Source organism: Crotalus tigris, unplaced genomic scaffold (assembly GCF_016545835.1).
Source record: "Crotalus tigris isolate CLP2741 ecotype Arizona unplaced genomic scaffold, ASM1654583v1 scf7180000024320.386069, whole genome shotgun sequence".
In the NCBI taxonomy this organism is placed as follows: Eukaryota; Metazoa; Chordata; class Lepidosauria; order Squamata; family Viperidae; genus Crotalus; species Crotalus tigris.
The window spans coordinates 286,182-310,792 of record NW_024100492.1 but is presented as its reverse complement, the minus strand read 5'-3'; the positions used below and the strand labels follow the sequence as shown (position 1 = coordinate 310,792).

At 52.8% G+C, this 24,611-nt stretch overlaps 1 protein-coding gene across 5 annotated transcripts; it reads right to left on the bottom strand.

Moving 5' to 3' along the window:
- Positions 1–275: 275 nt before the first annotated feature.
- Positions 276–23,443, bottom strand: LOC120299900 (zinc finger protein 25-like). Of its 5 annotated transcripts, none has more exons than XM_039325194.1 (7): positions 23,145–23,442; positions 14,843–14,962; positions 11,886–12,096; positions 11,642–11,807; positions 9,841–9,951; positions 8,375–8,488; positions 276–5,828 (listed from the first exon to the last, which is right to left on the bottom strand). In XM_039325194.1, exons 4-7 carry the CDS (start codon positions 11,670–11,672, stop codon positions 4,267–4,269), a joined length of 1,818 nt encoding a protein of 605 aa, XP_039181128.1. In that variant the 5' UTR covers positions 11,673–11,807; positions 11,886–12,096; positions 14,843–14,962; positions 23,145–23,442; the 3' UTR covers positions 276–4,266. The 5 variants fall into 5 exon arrangements, with proteins under 5 accessions (XP_039181128.1, XP_039181125.1, XP_039181127.1 ...); XM_039325191.1 differs by having other exon boundaries at positions 11,642–11,762; XM_039325193.1 differs by having other exon boundaries at positions 11,642–11,759.
- Positions 23,444–24,611: the final 1,168 nt, after the last annotated feature.

The window sequence follows — 24,611 nt, the reverse complement described above, 5'->3', positions numbered from 1 at the left end:
GCAGCCCCCCTCCCCAAATACCGGAACACTGCGATCGTGTGCCTCTACCCCGCCCCCCGGTCCTCCTTTTCTGCAGACTGGCCAGGCCCAATTCCCGCGAAAGTCCTTCGTACGTTTTAGCCGCCGGGCCTTTAACCCTCTTCGTTGCTCTTCTCTGCACTTTTCCTCCCCCCCCCCAAAAAAAGTCTCCAGCATCGAGGACTCGGCTTCAACGCCTCCTCGCCAAGCTGCACACACACACCCCCTGCCCAGCCTCGCAAAAACGGGCACCCCCACAACTGTAAGAAAGCCTTTATTGCAAATAAACATAGCTCAGAAAATAAAGAGGCATAATTATCGTCGTTATTGTTGTTATAATTATAATAATACATCTGGGATTGGGTCCCACGGGCCCCGTCTGGTTGAATGGGGGTGAAGTGTCCGGCGAGGGGTCTTTTGGAAGCTGGGGATGCAAGCACGGGGAGGGGGAGGTGATGGGGGGGGAAAGCCTCCAAGGGTGGGGCGGGGTGGACAGCGGTCTCGTCTCGTGTCCACTTGACCATCTCTTTCCATCTGCAGCTCGCAGGGACCCCCCCGACCAAAAACACCCCCCCACAAAAGAAACTCATCTTCGAGCCGTGAACGGTCCCAGTGGGGGGGGGAAGAGGGTGGGGGGGTGGGTAAGGAGGGAAGACCCTCTCCACCTCCCCAATTCTTGAGCGGGATCCTGAACGCCGAGCCCAATCTCGATGCACCGAGAAGGTCCTGCGCGGACGAGCGAGGTCGATGCGACAACTGTTGTGCACTTCTCCAAAGGTGAAAGATGTCGCTGGTGGGAGGGGGGGGAAACCGCCATGCACAGGGGGGTCGACACCCCTAAATGCTGGAAGACGAGCGGGGTACAGACAACAAATGGCGACCGCAGCATGCTCGGAGCGCAAGCAATTGACCCGCTGCTCCGGAGGCCGGATCCAGCAGGAGAACGAAGATGTCCATTAGCCAACTGGTCGGATCCTGGCGGCGACGCAGGGAGACTTCTGCCTGCCCGCCCGGCTGACCTCTGACCCCCCCTCCCCTCCCCAACCCTGCCAGCCTCGTCTCGCCAAACGACCAAAGGGACCCGTCCTGCCGCTGGCACCCAGTGTGTGTGCCGCCTCTATAAACGGCAACCTTGCTCTTTCGGGATGGGAAAAGGCCTTGCCGCCTGCGTCTGGATGACCTCGCGGAGCCCCGTGCGGCTTTTGTTAAGCATCCTGCTTGAGCCACAAAGAAGACCCTCTGAACCCACGAGGATCCTTCGGGGAGGGGGCGCAGCCATGGTGGTTTTAGCTGGCCACGGTTAAGAGGGCTGGTGAAGCACCTCCGCGAAGGCGTCAATCCGTACCACAGGGAGGAAAAGGGCTGGGGGAGCCCAGGACCACCGCCCCCCTTTCACACATCTCTTCCATCACATCCACGCTCTCCTCCCACTGGGGGCGAAACAACCAAATTTCCAAGAGACCCCCGCCAGGATTGCGGGACCGTGCCACCGTTGTTTCCCGCAGCATCTTCACGGAGAGGCCGTATTTGATCGGAACAAAAATGCAGGCCCCCCCAGTAGCCAAAAATTAAGATTTTTTCTCTCTTTCTCTCTCGCTGCAACATTGTTTTGCCTTTTCAATCTGCCTCAGCATTCTGGAAGGAGGAACGTTATCTAGAAGGGTAAAAACCATGCTGGAATCACAGAACGTCGCACAATCCCGCCGCCGCTGCACGGACGCAACCACGCTCGGCCCCAGAGGTGGCCGAAACGACGATAAAGGGGGGGGTGTCTACAAAGCCGTTATCTCTCACGGCCAAAGCTGCCCTCCCGGCACCCCGAGGAATAAAAGGGGAGCAGGCAGCTGGGTCTCTCTAGCGTAGCGGGACTCCAACGTTTTGGGAAGCGCAGAGCCGTTCTGCGGAGAGCGGGTCTTCCGCAGGGTGGGTGTAGTTTTGCGTGCTGCCCGCATCCCACGCGTGCGCGTGCGGACGGGGCTCCGCTCGCTTGCACGGACCGCTTTCTGCCAGGCTACTGGTCCAGAAGATTGCAGGTCGGGGACCTCTCCTCTAGCGGGAACCTCTAGCCTGGTCGCAGAGCTCAACCGTTCCCCAACTCTGTCGCTCGCTCCCTTTTGCCGTCGACACTGAGGGAGGGAAAACCGAGGTCAGAATTCAAGGACCACCCAACAATTGGCAGGGAAGGTGGGGGGGCAATGCTTGTATCCTGCCCTAGCCAGAGTCGGGCCGACGGGCCAACTCAACCCTATCTGACAGCCGTTTTCCGAGCACGGCAACTCAACAAATAGAAGTCGCAACTTTTTCCAAAAACGGGGACCCCCTTTGGGCCCCGAGACCCAGATGGAGGTGGTGCTGGGCCTCTCAGCTCCTGACTCACAGCCCTGGTTTTTTTTTTTTTAAAAAAAGGATTTTCTAACTTCCGGAGGGCTGTGCAACGCCGGGCAAGGCCCTACTTAGACAAATACACACACACACATACACACCATACACACACATACAGGGAAAGAGTCCCCAGGCAAAGGAAGCAAACGGCTGGAGGGCTAGCAAAGCTGCCGGCGGGAGGGAGGGCACCCCCCTCCCCGCCCGCCCAGCAGCGTACGAACAGCTGCCGTGTGCCAATCAAATGTCCGGGGCCCCCCACCCCATCTGCACAAAACTAAGAAACGGGTCCTCCCTTCTCGCGTCGTTTACGCGCTCAGCCGCACCCTTCGTCGTAAGACCCCGGATAGAATCCGTGCCACGTCTGCCCGACATCAGCCTAGCTCAACGGGCGTCAGATATGCCAGAGACGCTGGGCCAGGGGAAGGGGGAAGCTCTCACCGCCGCCCCCCCATCAACCTCGGCGGCTTCGCCCTTCGAAGACCAGAGTTTTTTTATTTTTTCTCCCCATTTCTCTGCTTCCTTCCTCTCCATCCTAAGCCACGACCCGCAGCCCTTGTGTGGTGGACCATCTTAGCATCCACCTTCCCTCCCTCCCCTTTCCTTCCAGGAAGGCCCCCCCCCAGCTTAAGGCACAGATCCCCTCTCTCTCACACACACACACACACACGTTCTTCCGGCAGAGTAAGACGGGCGGTCCCGTGCCAGGGCAGAGACCCGGCCTCGTGGGTGCCCCGTGGTTGGGGAGTCCAGGCGCCAACGGGTCATTCTAAAGTGCTTCTGCTTCGTTCTGCCCACCCCCTTTTGTGCGAGGACCCCCACACACACACACCTCTGTCTTCCAGCCCCAGCACAATCCAACCTCTTTGGTGTCGGGCCCTCTGCGAGCGTCAGACCTTGCTAATCCAGTGGCTGGAGGAGAGTAGTGGTTCCTTCTGCCTTTGAACACACACACACACACACCCCGAAGGCAGCCCCACATTGTACCCCCCCCTGCAGGGCTAAGCTGGAGGGAGAACGTGGCTTTGCTTGGGATTCAAAAACTCTCGGAGTTGAGTGCCAGGCAGGACAGGGGATCCAGCTGTCTCCCTTCCCAAAGTCTTTTTCCCCAAATCCCTCCCTCCCCAGAAAAGTCCAAAAGTCCTGTCAATCACCCCCGATGGATTTACAGGGAGCCCGACAGCAGGCCTGTTCCCCTTGGCACGAAGCCGGCACTCGCTTGCTGGCAAGAGTTCAACCATCCGGTTTGCGTAACGGCGATGCCGATGGTCCCATTTCTCGAACGAGTTGTTTCGATTTTTCCCGCATGGAGGAAAGCAACGGGCTCTCCGGAGTCTACAAGATGGCTTTGCAAAGCCGTGATGGCAGGCAGAGGCAAGCCAGACCAGACCCATCTTTGAAGGGTGTACGGGGAGCCGTACCCGGGTCCACAACCAGGGTTTATGGAGGGGGGTACCGCCGTCAGTCAAGTTTTCGTCTACACGGATGGGCAAGGTCACCCTCTTTGCACTGCCGCCGAGTTCTCGTTCTTCCCTTCCGCTGTTGGGGAGTAGACAAGTGGCGTCCAGGGAGTTACAAAGGGCGCGGGGGTAAAATAAGGAGGTGGGCACGGCTTGCGTCCTCCGGCCATGTGCCACTTTGGGGGGGGGGGGAGAGTGCCCTTGCCGGAAGGATGGGTTGCCTCTTGAGACGGAAAGAGTCTTGGCCGGGTCCAAAGAGGCTCAGTTTGTGTCCCTAGAACAGGAGGGGGCAGACAGGGGCGTCACGGTCCAGGATACATGCATAAACCCCGTGGTCTGCCCCACGGGGGGTTGGGGATCCGAGGGGAGTCCAGCCCCAGCCAATCTGTGCTCGCACAACGCAGGGAAGTTACCGCAAAGAATCGGGAATCGAACATAGTCTGGGGTTAGGGGCGGCTGGATGCGGCTGCCCGCTCTGCTGAAGCTGAAGGGTGCGAGTCGGGCAGGGGAGGCCCAGCCAGGCGCGGCCGGGGGCGTCTCTGTTGCTGGGCTGCAGCTGCCCCAGATGTGGTGGGTGCGGAATGACCAACGAGGCTCTGCCGGCGTGGCAGAGGCAGTGGAGCATCTCGCTCGGGGCTTCCACGGTGGCGGTGGGCCGCGGGGTGGCAGACAACCCCTTGGGCTTGGAGGTGACGGGAGGGGACTGCCCCATGGGCATTCCCGAGTGGGCGCTGGAGGTGGGGAGCATCGGTAGGCCCAGCCGGCGTTGGCAATGCAGCATCTCTAAGTGGGGATCCAGAACGGCCGGCGGGGCGCTCAGCTTCGGGCCCTGCTCCGAGTTGGGGGACACCCCTTGGAGGTGCCCCGAGGGGCCGGCCGTGTGCGGGCCAGGGGCCGGGTCCGCGGGAAGACTCTGCCCATGAGGGGCCCCATGTTGCCCGGAGGGGGCCGGTCGGTGGACACTGGGAGAGGGGTCTCCAGGCAGATCCGGGCGGGGGACCGGCGTGGCCCGCTGGGCGGCCGACGCAGGGTCCCCCGGGAGGGCTTGTTGGAGGGCAGGGGCAGCCAGGAGAGTGCTAGTCAGTGGATCGGGGCCCAGCACCTGCCGATGGGTACGCTGGTGCGCACGCAGCGCCGACTCGCCCTTGAAGCGTTTGGGGCAGCAGGAGCAGGCGTGGGGCCGCTGCTGGGAGTGGGTGCGCTGGTGGGCCGCGAGGTTGCCCTTCTGGCTAAAGCGACGCCCGCAGGTGGCGCAGGGGAAGGGGCGCTCCCCCGAGTGGATGCGCCGGTGGGTGATGAGGTTGGCCCGCTGGTTGAACCGCTTGCCGCACTCGGTGCAGGGGAAGGGCTTCTCGCCGGTGTGGATGCGCTGGTGGGTGATGAGGTTTGGCCGCTGGCTGAAGCTCTTGCCGCAGACGCTGCAGGGGAAGGGCTTCTCGGTGGAGCGGCTGCCCCGCGGCGCCGGCACCTTGGGCTCGGGAGCGATCAGCCCCTCCTGCACCGCGTGGGTGCGCTGGTGGGCCGCCAGGTTGGCCTTCTGGCTGAAGCGCTTGCCGCAGCGCAGGCAGGGGAAGGGGCGCTCGCCGGTGTGGACCCGCTGGTGGGTCAGCAGGTTGGGGCGCTGGCGGAATCGCTTGCCGCACTCCAGGCAGGGGTAGGGCTTCTCGCCGGTGTGGATGCGCCCGTGGGTGATCAGCCCCTGCTTCTGTCGGAAGCACTTGCCGCACACCACGCAGGTGAAGGGGCCGGAGCCCAGGCCCTGGGAGGGGCGCCCGGGGCCGCCGAGACTGGGCTCGCAGGAGGCCGTTTCCTCTTTCTTGACCCGGGTCTGGGTTCTCAGTTGACCGGCATTGGGGGCTAGGAAGAGCCCCGCCCGGGAACTCTCGGGGAAAAGCTGGTAACGTTCCAAGCTGGCCACAAAGCCCTTCTGGCCGCCCTCTTCTTCCTTGATGGCTTTGCTGCGTCCAGCGGCTGTTCCAGAGTGGACAAAAAGGAGGGAGGGGGAGACACACACAAAAAAAGAAATGAAATAGTGCAGGGGGTCCCCAACCCTCGGGCTGCGGCGCACTACCATTTGGAAGTGGGCCACCCACCAGCGAGCAATGGCATATGCGAGCGCACCAATTCTCATGCTTGCGCGTGAAGTTCCCCTCGTTTTGAGCGACAGGCTCTCCCGCCCGCGTGCCTGCCACAGACACGAAACCATCCCCCCCCCCCGGGCGCCCTGCCGTCAAGCCAGAAAGGACGGGGAACGCCGGTCTAGTGTAGTTGATGTCGTTTTATTTTCCACACCTTTCCGACTAAGGTCTACGTAAAAGGTAATGGTTTCCCCCCACGCGCGTGGCTGACTCTAGGGCGTGGCGCTCATTTCCCTTTCCTGCCCAAGGAAGCTGGCGTTGTCCGAAGACTCGCCGATATTACGTGGCCGGCATGGCTCTATGACAAAAGTGCGCCGAAGGATGATACCTTCCCAGCGAAGTGGTACCTATTCGTCTACTCGCATTTACATGCTTTTGAACTGCTAGGCGGGCAGGAGCGGAGGTGAGGACGAGAGCTCGCCCCATCCACGGGGCTGTCGGCTTTAGTTCGGCATCTTTAATCGCTCAGTCCTCACGCCCCAATCAACTGCAGTGATTCACTTAACGACCGTGGCCAGAAAGGTGGTAAAAACGGGGCAAAATTCATCTCGCAATTGTCTTGCTTCGCGAGGGAAATTTTGGGCTCAGTTGTGGTGGTAAGTCAAGGACGACCTTTATATTATTCCTCCTTTACATTATCTTCTATTCCCGCTTTTATTGATATTGCGATTATTCTCTCTATTGCTTTGCATGTACTGGAGGCAAATTTCTGGCGTGTCTAATCCACGCTTGGCCAAATCAAGAATTCAATACAATTCAATTCAGTTCAATGCAATTCAGTTCAATGATTTCAATTTCATTCAATTCAATGATTTCAATTTCATTCAATTCAATTTCAATTTCATTCAATTCAATGCATTTCAATTCAATGAAATTCATTTCAATTCAATGATTTCAATTCAATTCAATTCAATGCATTTCAATTTAATTTAATTCATTTCATTTCAATGCAATGCAATTCAATGCATTTCAGCTTAATTAAGTTCAATGATTTCAATTTAATTCAATTCAATGCATTTCAATTTAATTCAATTCAATGATTTCAATTTAATTCAATGATTTCATTTCAATGCAATGCATTTCAATTTAATTCAATTCAATGCATTTCAATTTAATTTAACTCAATTCAGTTCAATGCAATGAAATTCAATGGATTTCAATTTAATTCAATTCAGTTCAATGCATTTCAATTCAATCCATTTCAATTCAATTCAGTTCAATGCAATGCAATTCAATGCATTTCAACTTAATTTAACTCAATTCAGTTCAATGCAATGCAATTCAATGCATTTCAATTCAATTCAGTTCAATGCAATTCAATGCATTTCAACTTAATTTAACTCAATTCAATTCAATGCAATGCAATTCAATGCATTTCAATTCAATTCAGCAATGCAATGCAATTCAATCCATTTCAATTCAATTCAGTTAAATGAAATGCAATTCAATGCATTTCAACTCAATTCAGTTCAATGCAATGCAATTCAATGCATTTCAATTTAGTTCAATTCAATGCAATTCAATGCATTTCAATTTAATTTAACTCAATTCAGTTCAATGCAATGCAATTTCAATTTAATTTAACTCAACTCAGTTCAATTCAATGCATTCCAATTTAATTTAACTCAATTCAGTTCAATGCAATGCAATTCAATGCACTTCAATTCAGTTCAATGCAATGCAATTCAATGCATTTCACTTCAATTCAGTTCAATGCAATGCAATTCAATGCATTTCAATTCAATTCAGTTCAATGCTTTCCATTTAATGCGATTCAATGATTTCAATTCAATTCCATGCATTTCAACTCAATGCATTTCAACTTCATTCAATTCATTGCATTTCAACGTAATGCAATGCAATGCAATGCATTTCAATTCAATTCAATGCAATCAATGCCCTCATTGCTGGCTGAAGATGACTGCTGGCCCTTTTGGACAGAGCCCGGAATGGTTTCTGGCAACCAGTGTGTGTGTGTGTGTGTGTGTGTGTGTGTGTGTGTGTGTGTGTGTGTGTGTGTGTAATCAATCTCCCTTCACTTTGTTCTCTCTGAAACCAGCTCAAAATCACTAAATGTCTCCTCAACTGTGTAGTCCTCGGGGGAGCTCCGAGCCGGGCGGTTTTCCTTGCGGACGTCTCATGACCCAACTAGGGAACGTCATCAGTGCTAGAAGGGAGGGGGGATTTTAGAGAAGAGGAGGGGGGGAGAACTGTGGGCTCCTTGGTGCTCTCTGAGCTTGGGGGGGGGGGCGGAGACGGGTGTTTAGCAGACGTTTCATGACCCAGCTAAGTAACATCATCAGTGCTAGAAGGAAAGGTTTGTGGAGAGGAGGACTGCGGGGTCCACCAGGAAACCAGGCGCCGCCTGCTCTTGCCTACCTTGGCAGGCGCCTGCGCACAACTTGCCTTCCTCCAGCTTCTGACGGTCGGTCACCCCGAGTTCCTCCCAGCGTTCGATCCACGAAAGGCTCTCGGGTTTGAAGAAACGGTAGCCTGGGGGGGGGAGGAGGGAGAGAGAAAGAGATCCCCAAAAGGACCGGGTGAGCCCGTCGATCTTCTCCACGGAATGTTCTGGAAGGACGGGGGAAGAGAGGCTCGTCCCACCCCCACCCCCACCCCTCCCCGGGTGCCGCCAAGCCCACGAGGCAGCCTGGATTTGCGAACGCCCCGTTTTAGCTGGGCTGGGCTGAGAGAGAGAGAGAGGCGGGACTAGAACTGGCAATTGGCCCAAAGTCACCTGCCGTCGCCTGGCAATTGCCCCAAAGTCACCCAGCTGGCTTTCCTGCCTGAGGCGGGACTAGAACTCCCCGTCGCCTGGCGATTAGCCCAAAGTCACCCAGCCGGCTTTCACGTCTGAGGCGGGACTATAATTCCAAGTCTCCTGGCGATTGGCCCAAAGTCACCCAGCTGGCTTTCCTGCCTGAGGCGGGACTAGAACTCCCCGTCGCCTGGCGATTGGCCCAAAGTCACCCAGCCGGCTTTCACGTCTGAGGCGGGACTATAATTCCCAGTCTCCTGGCGATTGGCCCAAAGTCACCCAGCTGGCTTTCCTGCCTGGGCGGGACTAGAACTCCCCGTCGCCTGGCGATTGGCCCAAAGTCACCCAGCTGGCTTTCCTGCCTGAGGCGGGACTAGAACTCCCAGTTTCCTGGTGATTGGCCCAAAGTCACCCAGCCAGCTTTCCTGCCTGAGGCGGGACTAGAACTCCCTGTCGCCTGGTGATTGGCCCAAAGTCACCCAGCCGGCTTTCCTGCCTGAGGCGGGACTAGAACTCCCCGTCGCCTGGTGATTGGCCCAAAGTCACCCAGCCGGCTTTCCTGCCTGAGGCGGGACTAGAACTCCCCGTCGCCTGGTGATTGGCCCAAAGTCACCCAGCTGGCTTTCCTGCCTGAGGCGGGACTAGAATTCCCAGTCTCCTGGTGATTGGCCCAAAGTCACCCAGCCGGCTTTCCTGCCTGAGGCGGGACTAGAATTCCCAGTCTCCTGGTGATTGGCCCAAAGTCACCCAGCCGGCTTTCCTGCCTGAGGCGGGACTAGAATTCCCAGTCTCCTGGTGATTGGCCCAAAGTCACCCAGTCGGCTTTCACGCCTGAGGCGGGACTATAATTCCCCGTCGCCTGGCGACTGGCCCAAAGTCTGCGATTCTGTAAGGGTCTCAGGCTGGAGCAGGGGGGGCTGGACTAGAAGATCTCCAGGGGTCCCTTCTATTCTTCTGCCCTTCGGGTTAAATTGGGCCCGACAAATCGCAGGGTCTGCACTCGCCCAATTAAAAAAAAGAAATAAGGGCGTTATCCCGCACGGACGGGGGGGTTTGGTCGGCGTGGGACTCGGCCCGCCGAACGTACCTGCACACGGATCGGTCGGGATCCCTCGGCTCGACTCCAGCTGGTCCCCGAGGCACTGCTCTCCGACCCGCTCGATCCGAGACAGGAGATCGGGTTTGAGAACCGGATAGCCTGGGGAAAGGTCAGAACCGGGCGGGTCACCACCTCGCAAAGGCGGGGGGGGGGAGAAAATAGCCAGCTGTCCCACCTATGGGGGGGGAGGGGGAGGAGGAGGAGGAGGAGGAGGAGGAGGAGGAGAAAAGACCGTGGGGTCCTCGGTGCTCTCTGAGCTGGGTGGTTTTCTTGCAGACATTTCATGACCCAGCTAGGGAACATCATCAGTGTTAGAAGGGAGGGATGTGTGGAGAAGAGGAGGAGGAGGAAGACTGTCGGTGCTCGGTGCTTTCTGAGCTGGGTGATTTTCTTGCAGACGTCTCGCAACCCAACTAGGCAACACCATCAGTGCTGGAAGGGTTGGAGGAGGAGGAGGAGGAGAAGGAAGAAGAAGAAGAAGAAGGAGAAGGAGGAGGAGGAGGAGGAGGAGGAGGGGAGGAGGAAGAGGAGAAAGGAAGAGGAAGAAGATGAAGAAGAAGAAGACGAGACAGTGACTGTGGGATCCTCGGAGCTCTCTGAGCTGGGTGGTTTTCTTGCAGACGTCTTGTGACCCAACTAGGCAACACTATCAGTGCTGGATGGGAGAGAGGGAGGAGGAGGAGGAGGAGGAGGAGGAGGAGGGGAGGAGAAGGAGGAGGAGGAAGAAGAAGAAGAAGAAGAGGAAGAGGAAGAAAGAAGAAGAAGAGGAGGAAGAGGAAGAAAGAAGAAGAAGAGGAAGAGGAAGAAAGAAGAAGAAGAAGAAGAAGAAGAAGAAGAAGAAGAAGAAGAAGAAGAAGAAGAAGAAGAAGAAGAAGAAGAAGAAGAAGAAGAAGAAGAAGGGGAAGGAGGAAAAAAAAGAGGAAGAGGAAGAAGAAGAAGATGATGAAGAAGAAGAAGACGAGACAGTGACTGTGGGATCCTCGGTGCTCTCTGAGCTGGGTGGTTTTCTTGCAGACGTCTCGTGACCCAACTAGGCAACACCATCAGTGCTGGAAAGGTTGGAGGAGGAGGAGGAGGAAGAAGAAGGAGAAGAAGGAGAAGAAGAAGAAGAAAAGGAGGAGGAGGAGGAGGAGACAGAGACTGCGGGATCCTCGGTGCTCTCTGAGCTGGGTGGTTTTCTTGCAGACGTCTCGTGACCCAACTAGGCAACACCATCAGTGCTGGAAGGGAGTGAGGTTGGAGGAGGAGGAGGAGGAGGAACAGGAACTGTAAGGGTCCTGAGCTTGGTTGTTTTCTTGAGGACCTTTCATTATCAAACTAGGTAATACCATCCGTGCAAGAAAGGAGAGGGTGAGGAGGAGGAGGAAGAGGAGGGAGAGGGAGGGGAGCGGGAGGAGGAGGAGAAGGAAAAGGTCTGTGGGGTCCTCGGTGCTCTCTGAGTTTGATGGTTTTCTTGGAGACCTTTCATTACCAAACTAGGTAACGCCATCAGTGCAAGAAAGGGGTTTGAGGAGAAGGAAGAAGGGGAGGAGAAAGAGAAGAGGGAATCGGAGGAGGAGGGGGAGGAGGACAACCCTGACACTCTCCCCCCCCCGCTCCGGTCTGTGTTTGGCAGGGAAGACCCTCTGCCCTTTGACCCCCCCCCTCGAGCCTGGCATCTGACCCCCATCCCCGAAAGCAGCCAGTCCGGAGAAAAGAGCATCCCTCAAACCCAGCACTGCCTGGACGCCAAGCGAGGTGCCTCCCCTTGCCCCTAGGAACGCCCCCCCACCCCCAGTTTGGCTCTTACCCAGTGAAGTGACCAGCTCGTAGTTCTCCATCACAACCTCCAGGGACCCCTTTGTGATTTTTTTTGGGGGGGGGAGCTCCTTGGGGAGGAAGACGAGGACGACCAGCTCAAACGTCACCTGCTTCGGAGGGAAAACCAACCAACAAACAAACAAACAAAAACACACCTGCGTTCCCCTGCTGGAGGGAGGAACTACAAAACCCATCGGGCGGCCGGCCGGCCAAGTCACGCCCTCCCGGCTCACCGTCCCGGCGGAGAGACGCGAACGGGGACTTTCCGAGGGCGGACAAATCGTCTTAGCCTGCGGGGCCTCGACTCACGACGTCGTCGCCGCCGCCGCCGCGCGACTGCTCACAGGGACGACCAGGGCGCCGCCGCTGGGAACCGAGGACCGTTTTTCCACCCCCGCGACCGTCGCAGCATCCTCGGGGATCCACGGGATCAAAATTCAGACGCTGATATTTTTTTGGGGTGCGGGGGGGATAAAACGAAACCACAAAAGAAAACAAAGTCTGCATTGAACCGCCGGCGCCGAGGCACTACGAAACCCATCGGGCGGTGCCAAAGAGGGCACACAGCTTGCCGGGCTCCCCTTTCCCAGGTCCAGTTCAGGCCCTAAATACGGGACCGTTTTGGGGCCTAAGGAAAGGTCCAAGGGGGGGGCGTGCGGGCTGTCTCCCCCCCATCTCCCACCCACCCCCCTTTGAGATAGAGAGGAAATGCTTATGGATACATCCGTTGGGAAGGGGGGAAATATTGGGGATGCTATTGCTTGGTGGCCCGGCCTGGCCCGTGTGTGTGTGTGTGTGTGTGTGTGTGTGTGTGTGTGTGTGTGAGGGGCAGGAATGGCACGAGCAGATAGATAGATAGATAAATAGATAGGACGGACAGATTTTATACAGACACACACACACACACACACACACACACAGAGAGAGAGAGAGACACACACACAGACAGAGACAAACAGAAACAATATAGATGACAGATATAAACTATCAATATAGATAGATGATATGATATACATATATGTGTGTGTATGTATGTATATGTATATGTGAGTGTGTGTGTGTGTGTATATATAGGTAGGTCTTTGGTTGTTCGGGTTTTCTCCCGCGTAAAATTGGAAGTGTCTTGGCGACATTTCGACGAAGTCCCATTCGTCATCTTCAGGCTGGTGTTTTCAGCTTCGTGCTTCGAGCAGCACGAAGCACGAAGCTGAAGCACGAAGCACGAAGCTGAAAACACCAGCCTGAAGATGACGAATGGGACTTCGTCGAAACGTCGCCAAGACACTTCCAATTTTACGCGGGAGAAATCCCGAACAACCAAAGACCTACATATATATATATATATATATATATATATATATATATATATATATATATATGAGAAAAATACAGAGAAATAAATAGATGACAGAGAGAGAGATGATAAGATAGATAGATAGGTAGGTAGGTAGTTAGGTAGGTAGGTAGATGATAGACAGACAGACAGACAGACCTAACCAGGAAATTAAGCCCTAATGCATCTTTTCGAGCAAAAATTAATATACAGCCCGGTCTTATTTGGGGAAATATAAGGGATATATATGTATATTTATATGTATGAATGTATGTATATGTATGTATACATGTATATATTTGGGGAAATATACATGTGGGGTGTGTGTGTGTGTGTGTGTGTGTGTGTGTATATGTATATATTATACACACACACACACATACACACACACACACACACATATATATATGTATATGTATATGTTTGTATGTGTATATATCTATATCTATCTACCTACCTACCTACCTACCTACCTACCTACCTACCTACATATATATGTGTATGTCTTTGGTTATTCGGGTTTTCTCCCGCATCAAATTGAAAGTGTCTTGACGACGTTTCGACGAAGTCTCATTCATCATCTTCAGGCTGGTGTTTTCGGCTTTGTGCTTCTAGAAGCAATGTTCACATTGCTCCTAGAAGCACGAAGCCGAAAACACCAGCCTGAAGATGACGAATGAGACTTCATCGAAACGTCGCCAAGACACTTCCAATTTTACGCGGGAGAAAACCCGAATAACCAAAGACGTACATACAAACACCCACGAAAACCTCAGAAAACACATATATATATATACATATACATACACACACACACACACACACACACACACACACACACACACACACACAGACGTCGTGATGTTTGGATCATTTTGTCTTTCATTTTTTCCCCTCATTTCATGTACACATTTTTCCCCCTTTTGTTATTATGACTGATGGATGTACGTTTTGTTTTCTCTTTTGGCATTCCTTTTTTATTCTTTTATTCCCGCTGATAAAGATAAAGCACAATAAATGTATATGTAAAGAGAAAAAGAGAGAGAGAGAGAGAGAAAGAGAGAGAGAGACAGACAGACAGACATAAAGAGAAAAAGGGGACAGAGTGAGAGATAGAGAGTGAGAAAGAGAAAGAGACAGAGAGAGAAAGAGAGAGAGAAAGAGACAGAGAGAAAGAGAGAGAGAAAAAGAGACAGAGAAAGAGAGACACAGAGAAAAAGAGAGACACAGAGAGAAAGAGACAGACAGAAAAAGAGAAAGAGACAGAAAAAGAGAAAAACAGAGAGAGAGAGACAGAGAGACAGAGAGAAAAAGGGAGACAGAGAGAGACAGAGAGAGAAAAAAAGACAGAGACAGAGAGAGAAAAGAGACAGAGAAAGAGAGAAAGAGAAAGAGAGAAAAAGAAAGAGACAGAAAAAGACAGAGACAGAGACAGAAAGAGAGAGACAGAAAGAAAAAGAGAAAAACAGAGAGAGAGAGAGAGAGAGGAGAGAGAGAAAGAGATGGAGAGAGAGAGACAGAAAGGGAGACGGAGTGAGAGATAGAGAGTGAGAAAGAGAAAGAGACAGAGAGAAAAACAGAAAGAGACTGAGAGACAGAAAGAGAAAAGAGAGACAGACAGAGAGAAAAAGGGAGACAGAGAGAGAAAAAGAGACAGAGAGACAAGAGACTGAGAGACAGAGAGAGAGAGACAGAGAAAAAGAGAAAGAGAGAGATAGAAAAAGAGAAAGAGACCGAAAAAGAGAAAAACAGAGAGAGAGAGAGAGAGAGAGAGAGAGAGAGAGAGAGAGAGAGAGAGAGAGAGAGAGAGAGAGAGAAAGAGAGAAAAACGCACCATCAAAAATCCCTCCAACTCACCTGGAGAATCCCTCCAATTTGCATTTGTGGGAACTGGAGAGCCGTTTTGAATCCCAGCCTGGAGCGATAAATTGTGTGCTTTCGGTCCGTTGATTTGACTTTTGCCTTTCCTGAAAGTCCCTGCATAAATTGAAGGGGGGCAAGAGAAATAACAGAAGAAATGAACTCGAAGGGAAACGAAATCTGATCCTTCGGGAGCACTCTCCTTCTGCCCCTCAGCCAAATCTTGCTTTATATATTATTTTTTTCACACGGGGGGGGGGGGGGGAAACAAACAAAAACAAAAGCTAAAGCCCCTTGAGGACCAGCCTCTTGATTCTGTAAGGATCTCCTGCTCAAGAAAGGGGGTTGGACTAGATGACCTCCAAGGTAGAACAGGATAGGAATAGAATTAGAATAGACTAGAATAGAAATAGAATAGAAATAGAAATAGAAATAGAATAGGTAGAACAGGATAGGAATAGGAATAGAAATGGAATAGAATAGAATAGAATAGAATTAAAATAGAATAGAATGGAAATAGAATAAAATAGAATAGAAATAGAATAGAAACAGAACAGAATAGAAATAGAATGGAGTATAGAATTGATTACAATAAAATAGAATAGGAGAAAGAATAAAGTAGGAATAGAATAGAATAAAAATAGGAATAGAATTAAAATAGAATAGAACAGACTATAGACTAAACTAGACTAGATTAGACTAGAGTTAGAATAGGAGCTGGAAGGGACCTTTGAGGTCTTCTAGTCCAACCCCCTGCGCAAGCAGAGTTTTTTCTATACTAAGAAGTATAGACAGAATGAGAGAAAACAGAATAGGATAGTGAAGAATAGAATAAAGAATAGAATAAATAGAATAAAGAATAGAATATAGAATAGAATAGAATTCAGTAGAATAGAATAAATAGAATAGAATATGGAATAGAATAAAGAATAGAATAGAATAAAGGATAAAGAATAGAATAGAATACAGAACAGAATAAATATAATATAGAATACAATACAGAATAGAATAAAGAATAGAATAGAATAAAGAATAGAATATAGAATAGAATATTGAGTAGAGTATAATAGAAATAAGAATAAATAATAGAAATAAGAATAAATAAGGACAGAAATAAGAATAAGAATAGAATAGAATAAAAATAAGAATAGAATAGAATAAGAATAAATAAGAATAGAAATCAGAATAAATAATAGAAATCAGAATAATAGAAATCAGAATAAATAATAGAAATCAGAATAATGGAAATCAGAATAATAGAATAGAATAAAAATAAGAATAAGAATAGAATAGAAATAATAAATAAGAATAGAAATCAGAATAAATAATAGAAATCAGAATAAATAAGAATAGAAATAAGAATAAGAATAGAATAAAAATAAGAATAGTATAGAATAGACCTCAGAGGTCATCTAGTCCAGCCCCCGGCTCAAGCAGGAGACCCTGACAGAATCATAGAATCACAGAGTCGGAAGGGACTCTCAGAGGTCCTCTAGTCCAGCCCCCCGGCTCAAGCAGGAGACCCTACACCCTCTCAAGACAAGTGACTGTCCAGTCTCTCCTGATACATCCTCCAGCGAGGGAGCAACCCCCAGCTTCCGGTGGCAAGCAGTTCCACCGGTTCAGCGTCCTCCCCGTCAGGAAGTTTCTCCTTCCTTCCAGGGTTGCTTCTCTCTTTGCTCCGTTTCCAACCCTCGTTTCTCGCCCTGCCCTCTGGTGCTTTGGTGAACGACGGGGCAGCCCCCCCAAATACTGGAAGATCTGCTATCCTGTCTCCCCTCTTTCTTCTTTTCTTTAGACCAGCCAGACAGACCCCCAAATCCTGCAGCCGTTCTTCGTTCTGTTTTCGTCTCCGGGCCTGGGATCCTCTCAGTTCAGTTTTAATGCCGCGACCCCCCCCCCACCAGTCGTAAGTCGAGGACTACTCCACCGGTCGTAAGTCGAGGACTACTCAACTGGCGCAGCACCGTTTGCAGACTGGGACTTTGGGCGGGCTCAGCAGGGCAGAGACAGCCTGGACAACTCCTATTGGCTTTGGAAAGCCAATAGAATTAGACTCTATTCAAGAGAGTCTCTTCTATTGGCTTTCCAAAGCCAATAGAATAAAAGGGAGGAGCACAGCTAAGGAAAAGGAGGGAAAAAATGGCGGACGGCGTTGTTCGGCGACCCCCGTGAAATGGTCGTTCGACCCCCAAATGGGGTCCCGACCCACAGGTGGAGAACCGCTGCCTTACAGAATTACAGGATCACTAAGTTAGAAGGGTCCTGGGAGGTCATCTAGTCCAACCCCCTGCTCAGGCAGGAAACCCTATGTACCATTTCAGACAAATGGCTGTCCAGTCTCTTTAACAATAACAACAACAACAACAACATTGACAAATTCTCCATTAGTCAATTGCAAAAGGCGGCCTTACTAGGAACTGCCTCCATCCTGCGACGATACCTGTAATAACATCTGTAATAATAATAATACTAATAATACTAATAATAATAAAGTCGGAAGGGACCTTGGAGGTCATCTAGTCCAACCCCCTGCTCAGGCAGGAAACTCTTAGTCTATACCATTTCAGACAAATGGCTGTCCAGTCTCTTCATAATAATAAATAATCATCATCATCATCATCAAGTGGGAAGGGACCTCAGAGGTCATCTAGTTCAACCCCCTGCCCAGGCAGGAAACCCTATACCATTTCAAACAAATGGCTGTCCAGTCTCTTCATAATAATAATGATGATGATGATGATGTTAGAAGGGACCTTGGAGGTCATCTAGTCCAACCCCCTGCGCAGGCAGGAAACCCCAGACCATTTCAGACAACGGGCTGTCCAGTCTCTTCTTCAAAACTTGTATATCTTTTGATTTTTCCCTGCCTAAATGTAAAACTTTGCTCTTCTCCACATGGACAACTCGTTTTGTCGGAGAGGGCCCATCGTTCGGGGTTTCTCAAGATCTTTTGGGGATCCCGAGTTTGTCTTCTGGGGTGGGGGGTGGGGGGTCAGCTGCTCCTGCCCGCTTGGGGTCATCTGCAAATTTGACGAGTTCCCCTGTCTTGTCATGGAGCAGGGGGTTGGACTAGATGACCACCGAGGTCCCTTCCACCTCTGCAATTTGTGTCACGGTGTCTCTGCCCGGCCAGGGGGTTGGACTAGATGACCTCCGAGGTCCTTGCAAGCTCTTGCCATCCCGTGATTCTGGAAGGGTCTCCTCCTTGAGCAAGGGGTTGGACTAGATGACCTCCGAGGTCCCCTGCCGACTCTTTGTCATTCCGCGATTCTGGGAGGGTCTCCTCCTTGAGCAAGGGGTTGGACTGGATGACCTCCGAGGCCCCTTCCGACGCTGTCATTCTCTCAAGGGTCTCCTGCTCGGCCAGGGGGTTGGACTAGATGACCTCCGAGGTCCTTGCAAGCTCTTGTCATCCCGTGATTCTGGAAGGGTCTCCTCCTTGAGCAAGGGGTTGGACTAGATGACCTCCGAGGCCCCTTCCGACGCTGTCATTCTCTCAAGGGTCTCCTGCTCGGCCAGGGGGTTGGACTAGATGACCTCCGAGGTCCCTTCCAGCCCTGCTAGCCTGGGATTCGGCTGCAGCTGAGGGTTTAGACCTGGGTTGAACCTGATTATCCAATCAAAATTCAATCCCTCCCCCCCCCCCCGTGAGGAAGGGACCCCCCCATCTCCACCAAAGGGGGGAAAGCTCCTCCCCCAGGATGGCAGTCAGTCCCCCCCTCCCCAAATTCAACCCCCCCCCTCCCCAAGTCTGCCCCAAGTCCTGCCAATCACCCTCTCTCTCATTCTATTTCGTTCTTTCTCTTTTTTCTTCTCTCCTTCCCTCTTTCTCCTTCGACCTTTCCTTGTCTCTTTCGCTTTCTCTCTCACGCTCTCTCGTTTCCTCTATCTTTCCTTCTCTCTTCTCTTTCTCCTGCTCTCTCTTCCTTGTGTCTCTTTCTCATGCTTTCTCTTTTTTCTCTCTCTTTCGTGGTCTCTTTCTCCTTCTGGCTTTCCTTCTTTCTTTTTTCCGTCTCATTCTACCTTTCATCGTCCCGACTTTCTCTCGTGCTCTCTTTTTCTGTCTTTCATTCTCTCTTCTGTTGTCTCTCCCCTTCTCATTCTTTGTGTCTCTCGTGCTTTTTCTCTCTCGTTTTATCTATCTTTTACTGTCTCTTTCTCCTTCTCTCCTTCTAGCTTTCATTCTTTCTCTTTATCCCTCTCCTCTCATCCTTTCATGCTCTCATGCTCTTTTCTCTTTCATTCTTTCTCATGTTCTTTTTCTCTTTCTCAATTCTCTTTGTCTTTCTCATGCTTTTTCTCTCATTTTCTCTTTTATTTTCTCATTTCTCTCATTCTAGCTTTTATTCTTTTTCCTTCTTGCTCCTTCTCTACTTTTCATTGTCTCTTTCACTTTCTTTTTCTTTCATTCTCTCACTTTTTTCTCTTCCCCTTTCTCATTCTTTCATTGTGTCTCTTTCTCGTGCTTTTTCTCATTTTTTCTTTCATTTTGTTTCTCATTCTTTCTTTGACTGTCTTTGTCTTTCTTGTGCTTTTTTCTCTCCTTCTTTCTTTCATCGTCTTTTCTCCTTTCTCTTTACCTTTCATTTCTCATCTCTTTCTTTCGTTGTCTTTCTCCTTCTTTCTTCTCTCTACCTTTCGTTCTCCTTATCTCTCTCATTTCTCTCCTTCGTTGTCTCTCTTCTCTTTCTCAGGCTCTAACTCTCTACCTTTCATTCCCTCTTCTTTCACTCTCCCCTCAGGCTACTTTCATTGTCTCTTTCTCTTTATCACGCTCTCTCTTTTTCTCTCGCCTTCTCTTTTCTCCCTCTCCTTTCTTCTTCTCTTCTTTCATTCTTTCTCATTTCTCTCTCTCATTGTCTCTCTTCTCTTCCTCATGGTCTTTTTCCCCCTTTTTCTCAAGCTTTCTCTCCTTCTCTCTCCCTCTCATTCTCTTTCATTGTCTCTCCTTTTCTCTCCTTCATTGTCTCTCTTCTCTTTCTCAGGCTCTCACTCTCTACCTTTCATTCCCTCTTCTTTCTCTCCCCCCTCAGGCTACTTTCATTGTCTCTTTCTCTTTAGCACGCTCTCTCTTTTTCTCTCGCCTTCTCTTTTCTCCCTCTCCTTCTTTCTTCTCTTCTCTCTTTTTTCATTCTTTCTCATTTCTCTCTCATTGTCTCTTCTCTTCCTCATGGTCTTTTTTCCCCTCTTTCTCAAGCTTTCTCTCCTTCTCTCTCCCTCTCATTCTCTTTCATTGTCTCTCTTTTTCTCTCCTTCATTGTCTCTCTTCTCTTTCTTAGGCTCTCACTCTCTACCTTTCATTCCCTCTTCTTTCTCTCCCCCCTCAGGCTACTTTCATTGTCTCTTTCTCTTTAGCACGCTCTCTCTTTTTCTCTCGCCTTCTCTTTCCTCCCTCTCCTTCTTTCTTCTCTCTAGGTTTCATTCTTTCTTTTTCTCTCTCTCGTTTCTCTCTCTCATTGTCTCTCTTCTCTTCCTCGTGGTCTTTTCCCCCTCTTTCTCAAGCTTTCTCTCATTCTCTCCCTCTCATTCTCTTTCATTGTCTCTCTTTTTCTCTCGCATTCTCTCTTTTCTCCCTCTCCCTCATTCTTTCTTCTCTCTACCTTTCATTCTTTCTCTCTCTCATTTCTCTCTCATTCACACTGTCTCTCCTTTCTCTCGTTCATTGTCTCTCTTCTCTTTCTCATGCTTTTTCCCTCTTTCTCATGCCTTCTCTCATTCTCTCCCTTTTATTCCCTCTTCTCCCTCTCTCCCTCCCTCTTTCATTCTTTCTCTTCATCGTGCTACCTCTTTTCTCCCTCTTTCTCATTCTCTTTCATTTTTTCTTTCTCTCTCTCTCCCTCCTCTTTCTCATTCTTTTTCTTTCTCATTTCTCTCTCATTCACACTGTCTCTCCTTTCTCTCGTTCATTGTCTCTCTTCTCTTTCTCATGCTTTTTCCCTCTTTCTCATGCCTTCTCTCATTCTCTCCCTTTTATTCCCTCTTCTCCCTCTCTCCCTCCCTCTTTCATTCTTTCTCTTCATCGTGCTACCTCTTTTCTCCCTCTTTCTCATTCTCTTTCATTTTTTCTTTCTCTCTCTCTCCCTCCTCTTTCTCATTCTTTTTCTTTTGCTCCCTCCCTCCCTCCCCTCTCTCCCCACCTGCCAAACTTCCTGAGGGTGATCCCCCCCTTCCTTGTCCACCAACCCAGGCCAGAAACCCCCCCCCAAAAGCAGATTAACCCCCTCCAAGGAGGACCCCCCCACACACCCAGGAGAGTTTGAGTGGGGGGAGGCCCGAGAGACCTCACTGCAGGGCTGGAATCCCACCCCCCCAAATAGCTGCCCCACCCTCCCTTGGGAAGCAGGACCCCCGCCTCAAGCCCCCCCAAAGCTGCCCCTCCCCCCTTCCCTTGGGAAGCAGGACCCCCGCCTCAACCCCCCCCAAATAGCTGCCCCACCCTCCCTTGGGAAGCAGGACCCGCCCTCAAAAAGGCAGCCAAGGAGGGAGGGGGGCTGAGAGAGGAGGGGGCTCAGCAGGGCGGGGTGGAGGGGCACTCCCCCCCTTGGGTGGGTTTTTGAGGCGGGGGTCCTGCTTCCCAAGGGAGGGGGGAGGGGCCGCGTTTGGGGGGCGTTAGAGGCAGGGGTCCTGCTGGAATTCCCCCCACAAGCTGCCCCTCCCTCCCTCCTTGAGAAACGGGACCCCCCGCCTCAAAGCCCCCCCAAAAGCTGCCCCTCCCTCCCTCCCTTGGGAAGCAGGACCCCCACCTCAAAAACCCACCCAAGGGGGGGGAGTGAGCCCCCCTCCCCGCCCTGCTGAGCCCCTCCCCTCTCAGCCACCCCCTCCTTCCTTGGCTGCCTTTTTGAGGCAGGGGTCCCGCTCAAGGCTCCCCCTCCCCTTCTCCCTCCCTCCCTTCCCTTGGAAAGCAGGACCCTCTTCAGCCCCCCCAAAACTGCCCCTCCCTCCCTTGAGAAGGGGAACCCCCGAATCAAAGCCCCCCCAAAAGCTGCCCCTCCCTCCCTCCCTCCTATGGGAAACAGGACCCCCGCCTCAACCCCCCCCAGAGCTGCCCCTCCCTCCCTTCCTTGGGAAGCAAGACCCTCCTCAGCCCCCCCCAAACTGCCCTTCCCTTGAGAAGGGGGATCCCCGCCTCAAAGCCCCCCCAAAAGCTGCCCCTCCCTCCCTCCCTCCCTCCTATGGGAAGCAGGACCCCCGCCTCAACCCCCCCTCCAGAGCTGCCCCTCCCTCCCTTCCTTGGGAAGCAGGACCCTCCTCAGCCCCCCCCAAACTGCCCCTCCCTCCCTTGAGAAGCGGGACCCCCACCTCAAAGCCTCCCCCAAAAGCTGCCCCTCCCTCTTATGGGAATCAGGACCCCCGCCTCAACCCCCCCAGAGCTGCCCCTCCCTCCCTCGGGAAGCAGGACCCTCCTCAGCCCCCCCAAACTGCCCCTCCCTCCCTTGAGAAGGGGGACCCCCGCCTCAAAGCCCCCCCAAAAGCTGCCCCTCTCTCCTATGGGAAGCAGGATCCTCCTCAGCCCCCCCCCAGAGCTGCCCCTCCCATCCCTGGGAAGCAGGACCCTCCTCAGCCCCCCCAAACTGCCCCTCCCTCCCTTGTGAAGGGGGACCCCCGCCTCAAAGCCCCCCCCAAAAACTGCCCCTCCCTCCTATGGGAAGCAGGATTCTCCTCAGCCCCCCCCCCCAGAGCTGCCCCTCCCTCCCTCCCATCCCTGGGAAGCAGGACCCTCCTCAGCCACCCCCAAACTGCCCCTCCCTCCCTTGAGAAGGGGGACCCCCGCCTCAAAGCCCCCCAAAAGCTGCCCCTCCCTCCTATGGGAAGCAGGACCCCTGCCTCAACCCCCCCAGAGCTGCCCCTCCCTCCCTCCCTTGGGAATCAGGACCCTCCTCAGCCCCCCCCAAACTGCCCCTCCCTCCCTTGAAAAGGGGGACCCCCGCCTCAAAATCCCCCCCAAAAGCTGCCCCTCCCTCCCTCCTATAGGAAGCAGGACCCCCGCCTCCAAAACCCACCCAAGGGGGGGAGAGTGACCCCCCCTCCCCGCCCTGCTGCGCCCCCTCCCCTCAGCCCCCCCTCCCTCCCTTCTTGGCTGTTTGAGGCGGGGGTCCCGCTCCCCCAAGGCTCCCCCCCTCCCCTTCTCCCTCCCTCCTCCCCCCTCCCCCGCCTGCTAGGCCCGACGCCCCTCACCCGCCGAACTGGCGTCCGGAGGAGGCCTCGCCTTCCCTCCCGCCCGCCCGCCCGCCACGTGTGAACCCCTCCCGCCACCCCCGCCGCGGGACCCCCCCCCTCCCCCGCGGGCCTCGCTCACCAGGCCGCGCCGTGACCCCTTGACCCGGCGGGCGGGGTCGCCATAGCAACAACGGCGACGGTCCGGGCCCCGTGGCGGAGGCGCGGCGCGTCAGCGGCGCGTCATCGGGCGCCAGAGGTGACCTCACGCGCTGACGTCACGCGCCTCCTCTTTCTCCTCCTTCCTCCCTCCCCCATTTCCCCGTCCGGACGCGCGCCTGCGCGCCTCTCTCCGGCCGGACGGGGCGAGGCTCTCTCTCTCTCTCTCTCTCTCTCTCTCTCTCTCTCTCTCGGGCCCTTTTTCTTTATTATTATTGTGGTCGTCGGAAGACCCGGATTGAGGAAGCGGAAGTGACGCCTCACTGCTCCGCGACCCCCCCACCCCCACCCCACAGAGCTCGCCGACGCAGTTCCGAAGGCGGGCGCCTGTGGCCCCTCGAGGCTTCCTCCTCCCCCCGCACGGCGTGACGGGAAAGAGAGTTCTTTTGTGTATTCGTCTCGCATTCTTTGCCTCAATCCCTCCCCTCCATCGCTGAGGGAAACCTCGCGAGATGGGACTACTTTTCTGCCCTCCCTGAGAGGCTGTTTTGTTGTTGTTATTGTCGTTGTTCTTTCTCGCGCGCGGATCTCTGGGAATGGTAGTTCGTCGATGAAGGCCGCCGGCTTCCCAACGCGAGGCTTTGCCAATCGGCGCCTCTCGGCTCGCAGGCCCCACGGTGCCCAGTCAGCCGGATCCGCGGCCATCCTAGCGGGGGAAGCATGGGCTCTGTAATCCAAAGGCTGCTCCGAGGATCTGAGCTCAGCCCTGTTATGTTGAGTGCGATATTTCTCAATTTCAGAGCCGGTCATCGACTCCCAGAATCCCCCAGCTGTGTGGGGAATTCTGGGAGCTGAAATCCATGCATGCCCACTGGGGGATTCTGGGATTTGAAGTCCAACTACGCTGGCTAGAGATTCTGGGAGTCTCGAGTCCAAAGTCCCCCAGCTGGGGATTCTGGGAGCTGAACTCCACCCATGCTGGCTGGGGATTCTGGGAGTTGAAGTCCACTCACTCCGGCTGAGGGATTCTGGGAGTCAAAAATCTACCCACACCTGCTGGGGGATTCTGGGAATGGAACTCAAGTCCAGTTGAAGTCCAAGAGCTGGGGATTCTGGGAATTAAAGGCCACCCACACCTGTTGGGGGATTCTGGGAGTCGAACTCCGCCACCGCCGGCTGGGGGACAGGGAATCGAACTCAAGTCCAGGTGAAGTCCACCAGCTGGGGATTCTGGAAGTCGGAATCCAGCCAGGCCAGCTGGGGAATTGTGGGAGTCAAAGTCAAGTCAAGCTCCCCCCCCTTTGCTGGCTAGGGCATTCTGGGAATTCAAGTTGAGTAGAAGTGCACCAGCGGGGGATTCTGGGGGTCAAAAATCTACCGGCGCCAGTTGGGGAATTATGGGAATCAAAGTCCCCATTGCCGGCTGGGGGATTCTGCCTGTCAAAGCCCA